General features: G+C 32.7%; 1 protein-coding gene across 1 annotated transcript; it reads left to right on the forward strand.

The window, feature by feature from the left end:
• The first annotated feature begins 12,190 nt into the window (after nucleotides 1-12,190).
• Nucleotides 12,191-20,706, forward strand: LOC149534021 (bifunctional levopimaradiene synthase, chloroplastic-like). Its single transcript, XM_089802967.1, has 14 exons — nucleotides 12,191-12,670; nucleotides 13,127-13,179; nucleotides 13,768-14,080; nucleotides 14,605-14,785; nucleotides 15,339-15,556; nucleotides 15,717-15,837; nucleotides 16,225-16,337; nucleotides 16,436-16,641; nucleotides 17,539-17,651; nucleotides 17,735-17,833; nucleotides 18,134-18,349; nucleotides 18,602-18,740; nucleotides 19,766-20,014; nucleotides 20,154-20,706. The coding sequence occupies exons 1-14, from the start codon at nucleotides 12,535-12,537 to the stop codon at nucleotides 20,445-20,447; spliced, it is 2,451 nt and encodes an 816-aa protein (XP_089659093.1). The 5' UTR covers nucleotides 12,191-12,534; the 3' UTR covers nucleotides 20,448-20,706.
• The last annotated feature ends 337 nt before the right edge of the window (nucleotides 20,707-21,043 follow it).

Below are 21,043 nucleotides of genomic sequence, written 5' to 3' on the forward strand. Positions count from 1 at the left end.
TACACTCAATTCTTCACTAAAGTTATTCTTCCAACAATGAGAATAGCTACTACAAATTATTGGGAGCTAAGGAACCCTAAACCTATGCTACATTTTTTGGAGGTATGGGATAAGTTACTACCGTCTTCAGTACTACATAACATTCTAGATCATATATGATGCCCAAATTAGCAACACTAGTAGATACTTGGGATCCTCGCAAGGAGACTGTGCCAATCCATGCATGGTTACATCCTTGGCTTCCACTATTGGACCAGCATATGGAGCCTTTATATCCAACCATTCTAGAGTATGCATGTAGCAAGGGTAGAGCAAGGGCAAGGGCACGAAGATCAGAAGGGTGTGGCATGAAATGCAAATGTAAACCTAGGGCATGACCATAGATTGACTGGAGATTATTACAATACACTCAAGCTCATTCGATGCTATGGACAACAAAAAATCTTTTTATTAAATTTAACATCTCATATAGGGAGGAAGATATTCAAAGTACCACAGCAACAAAATACAGATAAAGGGCAACATACCACAACAAGATATGCATTATAAGTAAAATACCATGCAACATAATATAGAGAAAGGGCAACATAATGCAGAGAAAGGGCACAACTAGGTAATCATAGATCTCCACACTCCACACTCTTTCAAATTCTTTATACCCTCATTCGGAGCTCTCTACAATCTTTCGTGCACAACTCTCCACAATCTTTTGTGTGTAGCCCTCCACAATCGATCAAAAAAAATGCGGAATGATTTATTGTATTTTTTTCATATACTCATGCGGGCATTGCAATTATGATGCCAACGTCGGTATTGCAATAGTGTTAGGGGCAATTGTAAAAAAAAAATGAAAATCACCACAAATTACATCGCCATCACAATTTGACCCCAAATGTTATAGTGATGCTTTTTTATCCAATTAAAAATAAGCAGAGTGATCAAAGACATTCCTAGAAAATCCCTGCAAAGAGGTATAAGGCAGAAAAATACCACAGAACCACAGCAACAAAATACAGATAAAGGGCAACATACCACAACAAGATATGCATTATAAGTAAAATACCATGCAACATAATCTAGAGAAAGGGCAACATAATGCAGAGAAAGGGCACAGCTAGGTAATCATAGATCTCCACACTCCACACTCTTTCAAATTCTGTATACCCTCGTTCGGAGCTCTCTACAATCTTTCATGCACAACGCTCCACAATCTTTTGTGTGTAGCCCTCCACAATCGATCAAAAAAAATGCGGAATGATTTATCGTATTTTTTTCATATACTCATGTGGGCATTGCAATTATGATGCCAACATCAGTATTGCAATAGTGTTAGGGGCAATTGTAAAAAAAAATATGAAAATCACCACAAATTACACCGCCATCACAATTTGACCCCAAATGTTATAGTGATGCTTTTTTATCCAATTAAAAATAAGCAGAGTGATCAAAGACATTCCTAGAAAATCCCTGCAAAGAGGTATAAGGCAGAATATCCTAGTCGGCTGAGAGGAGCACTCTATCCAGTCTAACCTATATGAGGTTATTCCCCAACCTATTATTAGACCAGGTAAACTACACACCTTTAAGTTTCATATCAATGAGGTCATTCCTCCTAAGAAACCCATCTAGATCATGCATGCTTTTAGAAACATCTTCCAAATCACCAAGCTTTTATGAGAGGTATAGAGGAGTATTGAAATCTCCTGCACATATAATATTTATATCCTTATAGTTATCAATGCATGATGAGGCCTCCTCCCACATCTACAGTGCCCCTCCTCTAATATTAGGAGTGCAAGAAGTTGAAAAGAGACCAATCACTACCTACATCAATGAACATCACAACCAAGAAGTGAGGGTAGCAATGGAGTTGAACTCCATTAATCTTATCAGGGTTCCACATAGTCGCTATCCCTCCTGAAGCACCAGTAGCTTCACTATAGGAATATTTGGCCCCCTGACATATGTATCCCGCAACTTTGTCAAAGTTGTGTTTATTTATTTTGACCTCTTGGATGAGGACAATATCAACCTTATGGTCATAAATCATATTCTTCAGAGAAAATTATTTCCTCGGGTTGTTTAGGCCCCTAATATTCCAAGTGATAAATTTTATTTCTTACTTCTCTAGGTATCCTTTAAGGTCCTCTGCTTCCCATGAGCAACGCCTCAGGAAGTTGCCTTAGTTCTTGCCACCCTTGATGTCATTCTTCTAGTTCTTGTATCAGAGCCCACATTTTCCTTTGGTTGTCCCCTAGTTCTCTTCTTGGGTTCCTACCTGCCCCTATCATCCGCAAATGGTGTCACCATGCCAAGGGAAAAAATAGTGTTATCATCACACAATAGTGTGACCATAAGAGTACTCTTTAGAGAAGGGTAGTCCTCCCACTTGATTGAATAACATGCCACATTTAACATAGTTGCCTATGGGGATGAACCAAGGTATCTATACCCTTGAGTGCCCCCCAACCTAGGAGGAGAAATCATAGTATCCATATCTCCTTTACCTTCCTCCTTGTGCAGAGTTCGAGAAACCTCCTCATCCTCAGTATTTCCTAGCTTCTCTCCTTCCTCTAAACAATCCCTTTGGGCCTCCACTTGTCTACCAATATCAGTTAGTATCTCTCCTTCTTCTAAACAAGCTATAGGGAATTCCCCCTTGTTTGTAAGGAGTGAATTTTATTCCATCTAGTCATTCAGCTTCTCCTCTCCCTTTGTAGAGGACAGAGGAGGGTCGTTCTTTATTTGGGCCCGTTCCTTCAACAACTACCTCTTTTACTTATGCTGTCTCTTCACCATTTTTTATTTTTATTTTTTTTCTATTTTTCAATTAGTGACTACATGGCCATACTTCCCACACCTTTGGAAAACATGATTTCTATTATTTAGAGTGCAATACATCAATCCTACCTATAGGCACATATCCTTGATTAATGCCTTGTAGGACAATTAATGTTTGGTGACATGTTTGTTTCTTTACCAAATGAAAATCAATGTTCACATGTTTGTTATTACTTGATCATATTATAAATCTACTATTCTAAAGGGACCCCTGGGGAACTCATTTGGACCTATTTTCCCTCCCTACGTGAATTCTAGAACTGTTTACCTCAAATTTGTTGAGCCGTCACTAGCATACTTGTTCCTTTTCAGATGTAGGTCTACAGATGCAGGTCCCTTAGTTCCATAGCGGGATGCATATGTGTATTTATAAGGAGAGGCCTGCATCCGCCCACAACCATTATTCCCTTGAGCTCTTTCACCTCACGAGCAATCGCAATCGGTGAGTAAGCAACTCGGTGGGTGAGCAGCAGCATTAGCATTCACATTCGCATTACTAGTAGTAGTGGATTTGGATGGAATGAACTGGATGGTGGTGCACTACTCTAGCAGGCTGATGCCATGGCAGGGTGGGTGGCCAATAGATGGTAAGGGCCCTTACCTGAATGGTTGTGATGCAACCCAACCTACTTCAACAGTACACCACATGTCGAATCAATGATGCCTCATGTGAGAAGCCAATTCATTAAATATATATTCAAACATTACATCATATGTCCACTCGATGATGCTTCATGTGACAAGAAAAGTCAATAAATAAAAAATTTAAAATTTAACATAAAAGTTTTAGTAAGTGAGATGTAGTTTTTTTTTTTTTTAAAGTCACAAATTTAAAAAGAAAATCATGAAATCACGCGTTTTGCTTTAAGATAAACAGGAAAAGGCCCAAACCCATAGTACATAAAAACACACAAAGATGGGGAAGAAGTCACATCCTATGAAACCTCTAAAATGGTAAGGGAAGACCCTTATAGAAAAAGATTTTAACTAGAGCTACCAACTAATAAGACACAGGATCTCAACCTCACTAAGAAATTACATGTAAAGAACATAGGGCTTTCAAAAAGAGCCCCAAACCTTCAACCTATTGAAAGTCCTAAGACTAGAAACCAAGTATCCTAGGAGTCTAGAAACTAACAATGGGTTTTGAAAGTCTCCGTACAACCTATTACTATTTGGGATCACTTGAGCACATATAGTCTTAGTCAAGGAAAGAGGCCATTGCCTCAAAAGAAGTACGGAGTTTTGGAAGTCCATATATTTGTCACAAGAAATTTTATGCAATTTCCTTTTTTACAAATATCAAATGTACCAATTGATTATGGTAGGTGGTGCTAGCAGGATGTAGTTACCACTTATATTTTTTATAAAGAGAAATCTAAAGTTATATAAAGTTCATATGAGAAGGATCATAAATATATTGTTGCTTAGGAAAAAAATATTGGAAAGCATGATTAATGTTAGCTAGAGTGCAATAAATCACTTAGACCTATAGTCAATATCTATAGTTGGGGTATTAATTATAGAATACAACAATTGATTGCGGAAGATGTAATCAGTTCAATGTTATTATCATCTAGTACAATAATTATCAATGTCTTGTAGGAGTGTGTTAGATAGCACAAATATCTCTTTGGTATTTAAAAAAAGATTTAGTGAGATGTTTGTTTCTTGACCAAACAAAAAAATAATTTTAACATGTTTGTTATTACTTGATCAAATAATAAATTCAACCCAACCTACTTCAATGTTACACCACATGTCTAATCAATGATACCTCATGTGAGAAGCCAAGTCAATAAATATATAATCAAATATTACATCATATGTCCACTCAATGATGCCCCATGTGTCATGCCCAAAATACGAGGGCAAAAACACATTTATTTTAAATTTTAAAGTAATAATAATTAGGTTCACTAAGGTTTAAGAGTTTGATTCGCAAGTGAAAGTAAAGGTTATTAAACTGAAATTTTGTTGACAAAGAATTATTAACAATTAAAGTAATTAATCTAGAGGCCTAAACAATAATGTCTTTAAAGTTTGACTTGCAAGTTAATTAACAACTCACTCAAAACATAATTTTCATCTAATTTAGAAACATATTAAAATTAGCCATTTAAACATTGTTAAGCAAAATATGAATAAACAATATATTGTAATTATTCTAATATTGATCGGGTGGAGTATAAGTCCAATTATTTCATAGCATAGACATCAAAGAACTAATTTCTAAATTAATCTTATAATCTAAACACTTTCAACTAATACTAATTAATACTAATAACTCAACATCTTAACACTAATAATAAAATTTAACTAACCATTCCATAAATTATTTAATTTAAAACATACTAAAACAAATATAATTAAAAACAAAACAATTATTAAACCCTTTTCTAATCACTACTTAAAAAAATTAATACTAATACTAAACTAAATTTAACTATCATAAATTTAAACTAATCATAAATTGCAACTAACTTTTAAAAAAAACTTTTAAATAAATAACAACTAAACTAAAATACTAACTCAAAGATTTAAACTAACTTATTACAAACTAACATAAGTTAAAACAAAACATTATCCAAAAACAACTAACTTAAATAAAAAGAACATTAACCAAAACAACTAACTAAAAATAATAAACTAACCAAAAAGTAATTAACTTAACAACTAATAATATAACCCCAAAACTAACTCACTTAAAACTATCTCTAAATCATTCATCACTTTCTAAACTAATACTAAACTTAAACTAAATTTAACTAAACTTTAAAAAGAACCAGCTAAACTAGCCTCCTAACCTATCTACACACACCCCCCCCACCCCCCTCAACATGGCCATGCGCATCCCAACGAGCATACATGCTGCCCAAGCACTAACAGGCGTACCCTCTTGGCAGGAAACTTCCACCTCCTACGTGTGACAGTCCCTCTTGGGTGGGCGATCCAAGGAGGCATTGTGTAAGAAGTTTCACCAACAAACTTAGCTACAGACTAACATTAATGCCCAACTAGGCGCATGACAAAGTGGAGGTAAGTATGATTGCACCACCATAAATGCATCTGACAACATATAAGGACACGCTTCGCATGTCAAATAGGGGTAAAGTAAGCTTAGTTAGACTTAAAGCAGAACCAATGACTTGCTTCCCATCCAAAATTGCAAATCACAAAAAAAACATTAAGTGCCAAAAGAGTCAACAAGGTCTGCGCCTGTCTATGACAAGGGTTTAAATAGTAAAAGGAGTTAGATAGGTAAGTTTCTAGTGGAGGGAATAGGATTAAAGACATAAAGTTTTATACATGGACTCTAGGATATTTAAGATATTTAGTTTATTAGCTCATTAACTTTATGCATTTTCCTTGTTATTAATATTTTTTTTTGAATTTTGAATTTTAAACTTAAAAAGATTCACAGAGAATATTCTCTATTACAATGTGGAATTAAACACCAAGCCCATACAAAATCCAGAGGGCTTTTTCTCTAGGAAACTTTTTTTTTTTCTAAGTGTCATTTTGCCTAAGTGATGATTTTTCAAGCAATGTGTTTTTTTAACAAGGGAGTAATATTTTTTTTTAACAATATTAAATTTTGCTAAAACATAGGCAAGCCAAGAAATTGAATAATTATTTTAAACAACATTACAAGATTTATCTTTTTTCCTATTACTATGAAATTGAATCAACATTCCATACATAACATAATATCATTTATTTACTTATTTGTTAATTTGCCATAACATATTTGCACTTGAAATTCGCAAAAATTGAACATCATCATTCTATCTTATCTTGATATTCATTCCTATAACTGAAAAGAAAATATGGAAACCTCATAAGAATGATATCACTCAAATACTATTTTATTGACAACCCAATTTAAAGGCTCTGTTGGGAAAGAACCACGAAGAAAACTTGGCATCGGTGCCACTACAACAAAAAGTTTAAATACAATTTACACAGGATTTCAATCTCGAACATAACTGAATTTCAATAATCAATTTAAATTTCCTTTATGGCCCTTAACAAGGGACCCATTTCATTTTTTGTAATACATCGTTGAGCTCGTGGAGAGAATGAAAATTGACCAGTGACAAACAAACATAACAAGGAGACAAAATCTGACATTCATTTCCATACTGGGTTTTCACAATAGATTCAACATTGAACCCAAACTAGGAAGAAGGTGGATTTTTCCAATAGGAGATGTCAGACACAACACCAAAATAGGTGCCCAATCGGGGCTACAACTCAAGAACTTTCATTCTTCCATTCTTACATGCCAAAACTCATACGTGATTTGTGCTGAAAGGTTGGGGCCCATAACACCCTACCCTCTCTCCCTCTTCTCGTCCTCAGAAGAGACTCTACACTATTGGAGTCCAACTGAAGACCTTTCCTGAAATTGGCCACTTTTGCCCTATCCAAGGGTGAGTAATGCCAAAACACCCATACAAGAAAACTTCAAAATTCAAGCAAAACATGAAGGAAAAGCATTCAAGAAAACATGTTTCAATCCTTCCCAAGCATACCCAACATACATACAAGCATACCAATGAACAACACAATAAAATAAGCATGAACCAAGCATGAAACAACATGAGCAACTTGAACAACATGAACAAAGGAGATGAAGAAATCCTACCTTCACAATAAAGTTATGGTAAAATGAACAAGTTGAGAAGAGCTTTTACTTCCTTGCCTTCAATCTTCCAAAACTTCTCTCTAAAACTAGAGATTGGGTAACAACCAAAACTTCTCAAAAAAGCCTCTAAATAAGATCAAAACTCAACCACCTAAAAAGGGCAATAACTTCCCCCACTTGCCTAAAAATCTAGAGGTTTCTAACTCAACTAAACCTAAGGTTAACCTCTAAGTGAAGTTAAGGTCATTCACCCATGGTAACAACATTCAATTTTCGCACTAAAGCAAAAATAGACTTTTTGAGCGACCATAAAAGTCAATAAACGGGGTTAAGGGGGTGAAAAATGCCCCCAACCCATTCCCATACCCCTTGGGTACTTAGATTTCATGTTTTAAAGCCTTTAGGATTAATTAGGGACCTAACAAATGCTAGGAAAATTTAGGACTTTCTAACAACCTTCTAAAATGCAGATTACTCACTAATCAAGATTAGGGTAATTAACCTTGATTACTCACTGATTAGGAAAAAGGTCACTAACTTAGTCTAACTTAGGTCCATAGGTTACTCAGTTAACCCTACCTAGCATGCTGGAATGCATAAACAATTCACGAGTGTCAAGCGACATTATAAAAAAAATACTTTTATGAAACATTAACATAAACAAAATACAGAATAATACATTCATACATCTCACGATACAAATAAAATAGAAACAATGGGGTTTCCACAAATGGCACATAGGGTTCAGTTTCATTTCTCCATTAGATTCCTTGGCTAAAATATCTCGCACACTCGCTGCACACATCAATAGCTCAAGAAGGTCGCATGCATATATGTATATAACATATCAGGAAAATCACGTAAATTAAAACATCCATTTTCAAATAATCAATTGTTAATCTTGTTCTACTCATATACTAAATTATTAAAATTGCATAATCAAAATGTTAATTCTACATTCACTTTCTACCCTACTTCATCAGTTTACATGTTCGTAAAACATTAAATAAAGAAATCAAATATCTGAAAGTAAAACATCACACGACATGAAATAATAAAATATGTTCAAAGTATCTGATAGTGTCTCGACATATCGAGTCATGAGTATCAAAATAGTAAAGTATCAACTATGCTACAATGGGTCGGGGCGAGGCCTCACACCATGTGAGAAGAAAAGCCAATAAATGAAAATTCTATAATTTAAAATAATAGATTTAGTAAGTGAGATGTAGTTATAATTTTATTCTAAATGTCACGAATACTTGGTTTTATATTTAAAAAAGAAAACCATGGAATTATGTGTTTTGATTTAAGATAATTGGGAAAGGGCCCAAATCCATAGTATATAAAAACATACAAAAGATGGGGAAGAACTCACAACCTGTGAAACCACTAATAAAGAGAAGGGAAGACCCTTATAGAAAAAGATTTTAACTATAGCTACTAACTAATAAGACACATGATTGCAATCTCACTAAGAAATCACATGTGAAGAACATAGGGGTTTCAAAACGAACCCCAAATATTCAATCTATTAAAAAAGTCCTAGGACTAGAAACAAAATAACATAAGAATATAGAGACTAACAATGGGTTTTTAAAGGATTCTTACAACCTATTACTATTTGGGCTCCCTTGAGCTTAGATAGTCTTAGTCAAGGAAGGAAGCCATAGCCACAAAAGAAGTATGAAGTTTCCGAAGGTACCCTAAAAATTTTTACAATAGAAAGCCAAATAGACTAGTGAGTTCAAAGACACAAAGAGGGGTAGCAAACTAACTAAATTTGGGTAAGAAGAACAAAAAAATACCGATTTAGTACAACCTCAATAAGCCCTTTTTCATATGACTCTAGAATAGGTAAAATCAAGGCTCCCAAAACCTTATCGGGCATGAAGAAGAAACCCAAAAATAATCCATAACAACCAACTAGATATCTTTGTTAGAGAGATATTTCCTCAGCAAGAAACCTTTGCATCTCCAAAGAAGAGTATCCCGCCTCAATAGGGATATTGAAGGAAGGGAAAATACAATGAAACAAGAACCAGTTATGATTATACCATCCCTCTTTTTCTTCAAAAGAAGGACCACACAAAAGTCCATTTTAGATAGGAAAACCTTTCCAATAAGGGAACACAAATTAGTGAAGCCTAATGAGGGAGTAGATCTAGTAGTTCATCCCAACCATAAAATAGGTTAGCACCAAAAAAATCCTAATCTAGCAGGCATGAGCTAAGAAAACACCGGTCCCAAGAGAAAGACACCCAGAACAACAAGGAACACATGAGTTCCAACTGAGGCCTTATCTAAGACAAGATACAAAACAACCCCTACCTCTCATGCACCAACATGACCCATAGAATAGAGTATAGCACGTTGGGGCCAAAATGAAAAGGTCTCAAGGAAAACACTGATAAAAAGAATCCACTAGAGATCCATTGATCACGTAACCACTAGAAGACATAAGAAAATTAAACCCATCATATCTAACTATATGTAGTCTTCTATAGGTCTTCCATAATAAATTATCCCAAACAATCTATAAAACCCAGAACCAACACGACCACCTTTGAGAAAAGAAAAAGTGCATGGGGAGAATGAACTCCTATCTCTATCATCATCCCCATTCTCATCTTGTAGAAACCCTACAACTACTTTAAGCTCCCTCCATGGAATATTATGTTTGTAGTAATGTCACTAAAAAATAAATTCATTTCAAATTTCTCCAATATTACAAACATAGTTGTACACAAGGATATTCATGTGATACACACCAAAAAAGATATATAACAATCATGGAATATTTAGTTACTACACTCTAGTTACCAATTTATAATTTATGCTATCTAATGTTTAAAACACTATTATGAAAAGTAAAATAGTATCTATTATTTATTATAAAATTTAATTTATTTATTGCACTCCATCTTATAATATATTTTAGTATATACACATTGCCTAACCAACTCACCTAATTAATGAATCCTCTCACTAAATTTATGAAGTGATAAAAAAATTAATAAACATTAGAGGAGAGGACCTTATAGTTGAGTACCTAGGATGTTATTCTTAGCATCCTACATTAAAAATTTAATTCACTATCAATTTTTTATAGAAATTTACTTGACAACTCCACCCACTTATAACTAAGATTTATCATGTCATATTGACATGATTTTTTCTAAGGTGTCTAAAAAAGTACCAAAAAATGTGAGGTCAATACGAGCACACCATGTTTTATTAGTTCCTGTCGAAGGCAGGAAACTATAGCATTCATTGCAATCCTATTTTTTAATTAAGTTGTCCAATCATGACCATTTATTCTTCAAAAACTTTCCATTCTATATAGTTCTCGTGTATTTTTAGACTGTTAATTTTGTTATAAAACATTTATGTCTCATGCTATGAGTTGCAACCTACTACAATCATGAGGGAGCTTGAAACTTGCTTTTATATTTTTATTTCCAAACTTTATAGTTGATAAGACAATTCATGCAATAAAATAAATAAGTGGGGTAATATATTTGATAACATCTTATCTCAAAAATTAAATGTTTTATCTAGGTGTTTGTTATTATTATTTTTATTTATTTTGCAATGACATTTATGAAACTAACATTTTGAAGAAAGAAATGCAAAGCATGGAACATAGTTAAAATAAAGGAAGCGCAATATTTGATGAGGAAAATGAATTTTTATTAGTAAAATGTTTTATTTAAAAATGAAAATAAGGTGAAAAGTGCATACATGTTCAAGTATAATAATTAAAAAGAATAATGAATTTTTTTTTGCATATGTACTAAGAAAATAAAATATTTTAACTAATTAAAATATTTTTATCATATATTAAAGTTTTATTTAGAAGCCAATTGCAAATGGATTTTTTGTTGTAAGAGAAATTTATTTTTTCACTTTAAAAATGTAATTTCAAAATATTATTTTTATAGAATTTTCATATATTTGACATTTTAAACAAAAAAAAATCTGTTCTTTTTTTACAAAGGCACAATAAAGATTTGATTTTATAAAAGTCATAGAATGCTAATAAAATTATTGAATGTTAGAAAGCTTTTCTGTGAAAAAATAAGCTAGAGCTTTCTATAATACAATTTATTTTTTCTTAATACAAACAAATGATAAGATTTAAGAACATTTGAATTATGTGAGAACCTTCAAACACCTATGTTGATAAATCGTTTGCGAGCAATACAAGACATGAGAAACAATGAATTCAAACTTGATTTTTTCAAAACTACACTTACTTTATATTCTCTTGACTTGATTGGTATACTTATATGACATAGACTTGTTGAAAAAATACATTAGTTATGAATAATGATTATCACCAATAACAACTTTATAGACATGAATGATATCTACACATTAAATCAACAAATCTTTACATGAATGATATCTACACATTAAATCAACAAATATCTACAATTATGAGAACCATTAATATTCACCTAATAGGAGTACGGCTGATTTTTAATCAACAAATGCTATAGTATTCAACAACATTAAATCAAAGACTATAAATGTATTATTCAACAAGTAGGCAGTAGCTTTTCATAGTAGTTAGGCAGGGGTCCCATGACGGGGGCTACAGGTCTATTTTTCAAGTATAAGAGGTCCCATAAGAATTTTTTTTGAAGGGCCACAAGTTTAATTAGAATCTTTTCCTTCATAATAGGAGCCCCGCATTTAAAACTAAAAAGTCTTTTATCATAAAATAAATTTTAGAAAGTTTTTCCTCTGAAACTCAAATTACAAAATTATAAGACCGCTCAGCTTACAAATTTCCTAAATAATCTCCATGGGACCCCCAACCTTAGAGCTATTAATATTCACCTAATATGAGTAAGGCTGATTTGAACCAAATTTAATTCCTCACCAAATAGTTTCCAAATTCCGAACTGATTTTTGTGAAGGCATAATTTCAAAACCGTCAAATATGCCAAATTATATTTTTCTTATTTCATGCCAAGAATATGCAAGTTAAGCAAAGCTGTTGGCACCTCTGAAATTCTCTCTAAGCTGCTAAGATGGCCAAGATTGTGTATTCTTCCTTGGGACTCTTCTCTACCACTAAATATCTCCAATGGAGAACTTCATATAATACTGAAGCACACCTTGCTCTGTCTGACAAAAGGAGATTACCGTCCATTAGGGCTAAAATAGGTACGTAAGTCCAACGTTGAGTCAGATTGTTTACTTCTCACCGACAATAATTTCTTTTGTGGCCCAGATGCTGTGATCTCTACTTTCGTGGATGAATTACAAATTCAATATGGAAATTACGTTCTAATGGTGAATTATATTTTTGTAATCTGAAAAATAAAAATTCACATAATCTAATTTAGAAATAGTTTTATTAGTTTCTGATTTTAATATTGCATGTATCAGATTACACTGTATGATTTATCATCAGAGAAAATCACAAAATCTAATGTAAAAGTAATTTTTTTATTTTTTTATTTTAATGTTGTATGAATTTGTTATCATCAATATTTCAGATTACATTGTATGATTTACTATCAAAATAAGTATTAAAATATCTAAGATAAAATTTTATGTAGAAATCTGATAAAGTACTTGGGAGCAATTTAAATTCATATTGACTGAATTTTATTGCAGCTTCATTGTCCACCCACAGATGTAAGCCAATGGCGTATCCTTCATCTATGTGGGTAAGTGGTTTTATCCCTTCTGTGCTTCGTTTTCCATTGGATTGAAATGCTCAATGATCTAAGAGTTCTGTTTTTGTTTAAATATATATAATTGGGGAAACTAATCAGTTGTAGCATTACATCTAAACTCTTAATTACTATTATTTTTCCCCCTCAATTACCACTATCAAAAGGCATTTATAACTAATTGATAATTTTTTAGTTTTCTTGGTTGGTAGTTGGTCTATGGGGGTATTAGTGGCAGGTATCAAGTACACTTTTAGACCACCTCACACTCTACAAGTTCTACAAAGAGTTCCCTAAATGCAGAAAAGTCTAAAGATTAGCTTTAAGCACTTCACTCATCTACTGATCTTAACCAAAAAAATCTGCAAATTTCGATATACGGATTAAGAATTGTAGGCATCCTAAATTAGCCTCAGCCACTACTAGATTGTTTCACCTATTAGTTGATTTATATTTTATATTATACAAATTAATTTTATTGTATGAAAAATTGAATTTCTTCTAAACTCTTAGTTACATGTATAAAAGTATGCAATTGCTAATTTAAACCTTTGTTCATGGATGATGAACATATATTTTCAGGAAGCCAGTATTAATGATGAGAAACGCATAGAGATCTTGGTGGACGAGATAAAGGAGAAGTTTAATTTTATGGAGGAGGGTGAGATAAGCCCAAGTGCATATGATACTGCATGGCTCGCAAGAATTCCCGCCATTGATGGTTCTCGCAAACCCCAATTTCCCCAGACGCTTAAATGGGTAACTGATAACCAGTTAAGGGACGGCTCTTGGGGACAGGAAAATGTCTTCCTTGTGAGCGATAGAATCCTTAACACTCTCGCCTGCGTCATCTCACTCACCGTCTGGAACACTCACAGGGCTCATGTTCACAGAGGTCCAATGTTTACTATCAATATACAATTTCTTTCAATTCAAAAGGTTTTTTTAGAATGGAGTGAAGTCTAAATTATTCATTTTTCATTATTGTTAAGATTAATTATTATTATGATTCATTTTTTATTATTGTTAAGATTAATTATTATTATGAGTTAATCTCAAGACAAAGTCAAAAAAAAAAATTCAGATTTGAATACATAATGATTTTTTTTATTTTTTTGTTATTTTCGACTACAAACTATTCAGAAATTTTCAAAAAAATCAATTATGTTTTTCAATTTTTTGAAAATTGATCAATTTAGATGAATAAGTGCCTCAATATTATTTTTAATTTTAATTATACAAATATTTTTAATATTAATAGTTTGAATCATACTTTCTGATGCATTCAAATAAAAGAAAATAATGATAAAATTATGAAGTATGACATCAACATATGTAAATTAAGTACGATTTCTAAAAGTAGGCAAGACTTCCACAATCCATGACAATGTTTCATTTCAAAGAGTTTTGTTTTTACAGGCCTTGATTTCATCAGAAGACATGCAAAACGAATGATGGAGGAGATACCAAGGAATGGATTGTCTAAAATGTTTGAGATGGTCTTTACTGCATTGCTCAACGACTCCAAAAGCCTTGGACTCGATGTGGATGAAGATGATTTCAAAGGAATCAGTGGAAGGAGGGAGGTGAACACAAAAATGTATGTTTGAAAAAACTTCAGTATTAGTCGTTCTTATGAAACAAATGTAAAATTGTAAAATAACGGAATTCATCATGCAAATCTTGCACAGTTAATTTTTAATGAAAAATAATATTAAAATTAAAAAGTTAAGGTGTTGTTTGGTAACGGGAATTATATTGGAATTGGCATTTGTAAATGTCTAAAATTTTGAAATTTGGGAATGCAAAATCAAAATTTAGAGTATTACTATGTATTTCAATTTTGATTCTAAAACGAGCAATTGTTATTCTATTTATTATTGGAATTGCGATTTCTATTCTAATAGTTGACTAATTTTCAAAAATAGATAACATCATGGATTTTTTTTGAAAATCTCAATGCATAGTTTGTAGTCGAAAAAAACAAAAAAATTTGGAAAACAATTGCTACATGAATCTGGAGAAAAAAAGATTTTGACTTTATTTTGTCTTTAGTACATTTTATCCAGAGATTAGTCTGTCTCATTTTTTAATCCATCCTTCTCATAAATGCCATGTGTTGATGGTAGAAATATAATCTTTAACTTGTGCAGGATTTCTGCAAAGCGCCTTCATGTCGTTCCCACTGGTGTTTTGTACTATTTGGAGGGCGTGCAAGATTTAGTTGATTGGAAAGTCATACTTAACCTGCAGTCCAATGATGGGTCTTTCCTAGGCTCCCCGGCATCTACAGCCTGCGTCTTCCTACATACTGGAGACAAGAAATGCCTACAATTCTTGACCACCCTTCTTTCTAAGTTCAAAGACCATGGTAAATTTTTGTAGAATTATGAAATGCACAAGTTAATATGAGCATAGATGAGCACAAAAGATTTTTTTTTTTTTTTTTTTTTTTTTGTCTTCGGTGTATTTTGTCTGAAGATTAGCCAGTGCCTGTACAAAATGCACTGAATTGAACTTGGATTTGGCAGCGCCATGTGTGTATCCAGTAGATATCTGTGAACGTCTGAGAGCAATTGACAATGTTGAGCGTTTAGGGATTGACCGCTATTTCCAAACTGAGATCAAGAAAACATTGGATTATGTGTTCAGGTGAGTCAATGATATGTTATTTAGAATTGACAGTACTAAGCTATTTTTGATCAAATGTAACTTATTACTTTCGTTAGAAAGTAGTTTTTTGAGTCATTTCGATCTAAAGTAGTCAAAGAAGTAGTGTCTATTGAAATTTTTGGACTTTGATAGAAAGATTTGGGAGCAATGGAAGTACTTTTTTGATTCGTTTCGATTGAAAGTAGTCAAAAAAGTAGTTTCTATGGAAAATTTTGGACTTTGATAGAAAGATTTGGGAATTTATCTACTCTTCTTTGAAAATTTTTCTAAAGTGTAACTCACTATTGTGGACTCACAGTCTAACTAAACTGTCTTAAACTATTAAGAGAGATAAATGTTAAAAAACAAACTTTAACCTAATAACAGGTACTGGGATAAAAGAGGCTTGGGCTTTGGAAGGGAGAGTGTTGTTCCTGACATTGATTGCACAGCAACTGGCCTCAGACTTTTGAGACTCCATGGCTACAATGTTTCATCAGGTACATCATATTAATACCCAACCCAACTGTTATAAAAATTGGTGAAGGATTCAAAGCTTTCTATTTAAAATTTAACTACTAATGTTTTCATGTTGCAGAAGTTCTTGAAAATATAGAAGCTGATGAGCTTCATGGTGGCGGACCTTCGGATATGCTGAGCCTGTACAAATGTTCACAGATAAACTTCCCAGAAGAAAGATTAATGAGAGAGATGAGTGCCATGGCTAAGGCTTTCCTATCTGAATGGATTCAAAGCAATACCATCTCTCGGGATCTGGATGTTACGAAAAATCTTCGCGAAGAGGTGTAAATTATTGTAAAATGAGCTTGTTAGTAAAATTATGTAAGAAATTCTATAGTTATCAGTATTTGAGATGGAGTAGTATTGGGAGAGATGAAATTCTGGACTTTCATATATTTGAGTATCACCTAGATGCAATGAGTTTTGAATGTTGTGAGGAAGCAAAGATATGCAAAATGCTTCATACGCTAATCTTGAGAGGATTATACAAATTTCAACTTGAGTATCATAAAGATTTGGAAAAAAACATAAAAGAACAATCAACAGTGATTACCAAGAAAAACCCCACCCTCCAAAACCCGCATAATGTATTATCCGATGAAGAAGATACAATACACTTGCAACGCAAATTCTTAGAGGGGCATCACCTCAACTCAAGCTGGAGAGACTACTTATAGCATTCAACCTTACAAACAAAACTCAATGATACAATTTGGAAACCACTTTTGGTTTTCTAATACCATGGGCTAAACCACTATGCCAAGTGTTGCCCATTCTTGACATTTACATTTCCAAGATGGGAAAAGAAATAGATTAAAATAGCATTCCTCACCAAAAATTTCTTCCCTAGTTTAGACTCTCATAAAAGTTTGAAATCATATGTATTCTAAAAATAGGCCTCCTATAATCTAATAGAACATTTTAACAACACATGCACTTTTTTCCTATGCATAAACATGTGAAAAACAGTCAACAAATTTTGTAATAATCTAAAAAAGGACTGCAAGATTTTAACACATGTTTTTCAAAAAATGTTCGATTCTTCTCATATAAAAATATGAATTCTTGTGAAGCACTATTCATGAAACATAGATTAATAAATTTGACTAAAAATCTGACAATTGAATCATCAATTTGTTTTCTTACAATGTCTCTTTATTCATTGGTTGGTGTATGCAGATTGAACGTGCTCTAGACTGTCCCTGGCACACGAATTTCCCAAGATTGATGGTCAGATATCACATTGAACACCTTTTATGTAACCAGTCGTGGATGGAGAAGACACTGTATCAGTAAGCAATTAAGTTACAAAACAATTTCTGGGAATTTTAGAAAATGATTTTCAGTGCACTAAATAGAATAAATTGTATTTCAGAATGCCCAATTTGAATGACCAGAGATATTTAGAACTGGCCAAACTGGACTTCAACAGAGCGCAGGCTTTACATCAAATGGAAATTCAAGAAATAATCAGGTATTTCATGTATTGAGTTTACATTTGTGTGAATAACTGAGTTGTTTAGCAAATGAAGATTCTTTTTCAGATTCATGAAAACATAGTGAAATTTTTTCAAAAATTTTGTTGTTTTCGATCACAAAATATACAGATCATGAAAATCAAATATTCAAAATTTCATTGTGTTTTCATTTTTTGAAATTTAATCAATGGTGCAATTTATAGAGAGGATAGCCACGTCCAAAAAATTATATCAAACATTATCTATGGATTGTGGAAATCTATTCTGAACTGTATTTGTGTGTGTGAATAATAAAGATGGTACAAGGGCTGCGGTTTTTCCGAGCTTACATTTACTCGACATAGACAAGTGGAAATACACTTCAGTGCTGCAGTAGTGATGTTTGAACCAGAATACTCTACTTGTAGAATTGCCTACACAAAAGCAGCTTCCCTTCTCATAATTCTGGATGACCTCTTTGATGCCCACATTTCATTTGACCAAGTAAAGTTATTTACTGAAGCTGTGAAAAGGTCAGAATGATTCTCTTTTAGTTGATCGATTAAGACTTCTTATGCTAAAAAGGTTAAATAGTTAAAATTGACTTTTTTTTTAAGCATAATTTCTTTCTTAGTGTGTGATGTTTAAGATCCTTTCACAGTCTAGCGTACAATTATTTACAGTGTTGGTGATTACTTATCTGTCAATCTATCTATATTGAGCAACATACATGTCAAATGTTTTCATTCCGTGTTTGATATGGTTTTCTCTGGTTGAGCACTTAGATGGGATTTATCGCTTTTAGACTACTTTACGACCGACATGAAGATCTGCTATCTAGGTCTTTACAATACTGTAAACGAATTAGGACAAGCAGCACTGAAGGCTCATGGGCGTGACATGTTGACCTACCTTTGCTCAGTTGTAAGTATACATATAATGCTTTGAGCTTTAATGTTAATTTTGGTTTACTTCAAAAAGAGGAGTGTGTAGAATTTTCAGCAAAGATCTAGTTAAGAAGAAGAAAAGAGTTAAAAAACATAGATCTTAATGAAATTCAATTCAATAGTCGATAATGATTGATTGGATTATGCACATAGTAAATCACTGTTTAAAAGAACAAATTATGTTGAGGAACATGTAGCTAATATCAATAATGATGGAATAAAACTGACATCACTTCTTAGACAAATATCATACTGTTTAAACATAATAGGTTTGATTCCTAAGCTAATGTTTTAAATAGTCAAAATTGACTTTATTTTTCAAACTTAATTTGTGTGTGATGTTTAGGGCTGGCTTGCAAATACAAGTAAGGAAATAAGTGAAATCATGAGAATCAATCACTATTATAAACATGATTAAAACTAAAGCATTGTAGATCCTACTGAACTAAAGTCCAAGATAACAGGGTGGAGTTGGTTTAAAGCAATTAAAACTAGATATTTAGCAACAACTTACTTTTTTATTCTTTAAAAATATTTTTAAGTTCAAATGAGGTTGAGTAAATGGAGAGTGGTTTTATATAATTTCCTAAGGTTGGAAAAATTAAGACTAATTTTATGTATAATTCAAAGGTAAAGAAAGTAAAAAGATTCACAAAGTTTTTTCTTGGATTATGTATGTGTAGATTGTTGTACCAAACTTATATCTTATTTTTGAAGAGAAAATTTGTCTTAGGCCGAATAGAAGACTCGACATTTGAGCATGCATTAAGTTTCCTAAACATATGTGTGTTATTGTCTTTTTATAATTGACTATTATTTATTGTTAGCTAACCCAGAATACTGATTATTGTAAATCCAATAAAGTTTCTCCTTCTTGACTTTATTGTGCAATTATTCTATCACAAACTTATCAAAATTAACATTTAGTAAAATCCACCAAAAGAAAGTTCTTATTCTTATGATTATACATCTCTATCATAATCCTTGTGTTATGGGCTTTAGTGGGAGGACCTGCTATCATCTACAACAAAGGAAGCTGAATGGGCACATGCAAAGTGCATGCCACCATTGAAGGAGTATCTTGAGAATGGGAAAGTGTCAATTGGGTTAGCAGCAATCATCTTAAATTCCACATTTTTCACAGGAGAGCCTCTTCCTGATGAACTCCTCTCTGAGTTGGATTTTCGAGCACCCTTTCTTAATCTCGTATGTTTGACAGCGCGTCTAGTGAATGATGCTAGAACTTTTACGGTGAGTCTAACACAACATTAATTCTTTTTTAAAAATAGCTTAAACATCACACAGTAAGAAACAAATTAAACTATAAAAAATTAGTCAACTTTAAATACTTAATTATTATAACCACCAACCACTTATCCTTTTGATGTAGGTTGAGAGAGATCGTGGTGAAGTGGTATCTTTCATACAGTGCTGCAAACAAGAGCATCCTGAGCTCACAGAGGAAGAAATTCTAAGTCTTCTATTTGATTACAACGAGGAAAGTTTGATTGAATTGACTTATGAGTTTTTAAAGCCGGGAAAGTTACCGAAATGTTATAGAAAGCTTCTTTTCGACACTGCAAGAGTATCTCAATTCGTTTTCAAGAGAAATGATGGTTTTGGGGCATTTGTACATGAGATGCAAGAGCAGATCAATAAATTTCTTGTTGAACCGGTCGCTTAAAATGCCCCCACAACATTTGTCTAGCAATGTGACTTCTTATTAATGCATTGTTTGTGGTTGCATTCCTTTGCTAAGCTGATTTGTTCATCAAACTTTTTTGTGTTTTTGGAAGGTTTAGGAATCTAATAGGGATCCACACATGCACTTCTTCCACTTAGAATCAAGGATAAAGCTTTGAATTTGAATAAGTGCATTTTGTGTTTTTATATAAATATTTGTATATTTTCAATAATTTTTAATATGAAGCATTGAAAAGGGTAAAACACAAACAAATTCACTTGTTTTAAAATATAGAAAATCAAACAAACATAAAGTGAGGCCATAAGCTTGGGAAGGCCCAAACATTGGTGTCCTCCTTTTTGATACTCTTAAAACCATTTAAATTAGATTCTAAATTTTCAAGTAATAATTGCCATCATAAATATTAAGTGAAATGCTTGTCATTGACTTTTTAATTCTCAATCTTAATAAATTAGTTTGTTAGTATATTGTTGGAATACATAAGATTTAAAATATAGAATTGTGGTATTACATTTTCAAGATCTACATAAAAATTGTGACAAGACTTTTAATTTCTATTGTGAATGATACTTAGA

Source organism: Cupressus sempervirens, chromosome 10, assembly GCF_028749045.1.
Source record: "Cupressus sempervirens isolate cs-2001-9-10 chromosome 10, ASM2874904v1, whole genome shotgun sequence".
NCBI classification, from domain to species: Eukaryota; Viridiplantae; Streptophyta; class Pinopsida; order Cupressales; family Cupressaceae; genus Cupressus; species Cupressus sempervirens.

Coding starts and splice junctions, on each gene's coding strand:
- LOC149534021 (XM_089802967.1), top strand. CDS start 12,535: ATGGCCAAGATTGTGTATTCTTCCTTGGGACTCTTCTCTACCACTAAA. Junction 15,557..15,716: donor TTCTAAGTTCAAAGACCATG/GTAAATTTTTGT, acceptor TGGATTTGGCAG/CGCCATGTGTGTATCCAGTA. Junction 18,741..19,765: donor TGACCTACCTTTGCTCAGTT/GTAAGTATACAT, acceptor TATGGGCTTTAG/TGGGAGGACCTGCTATCATC.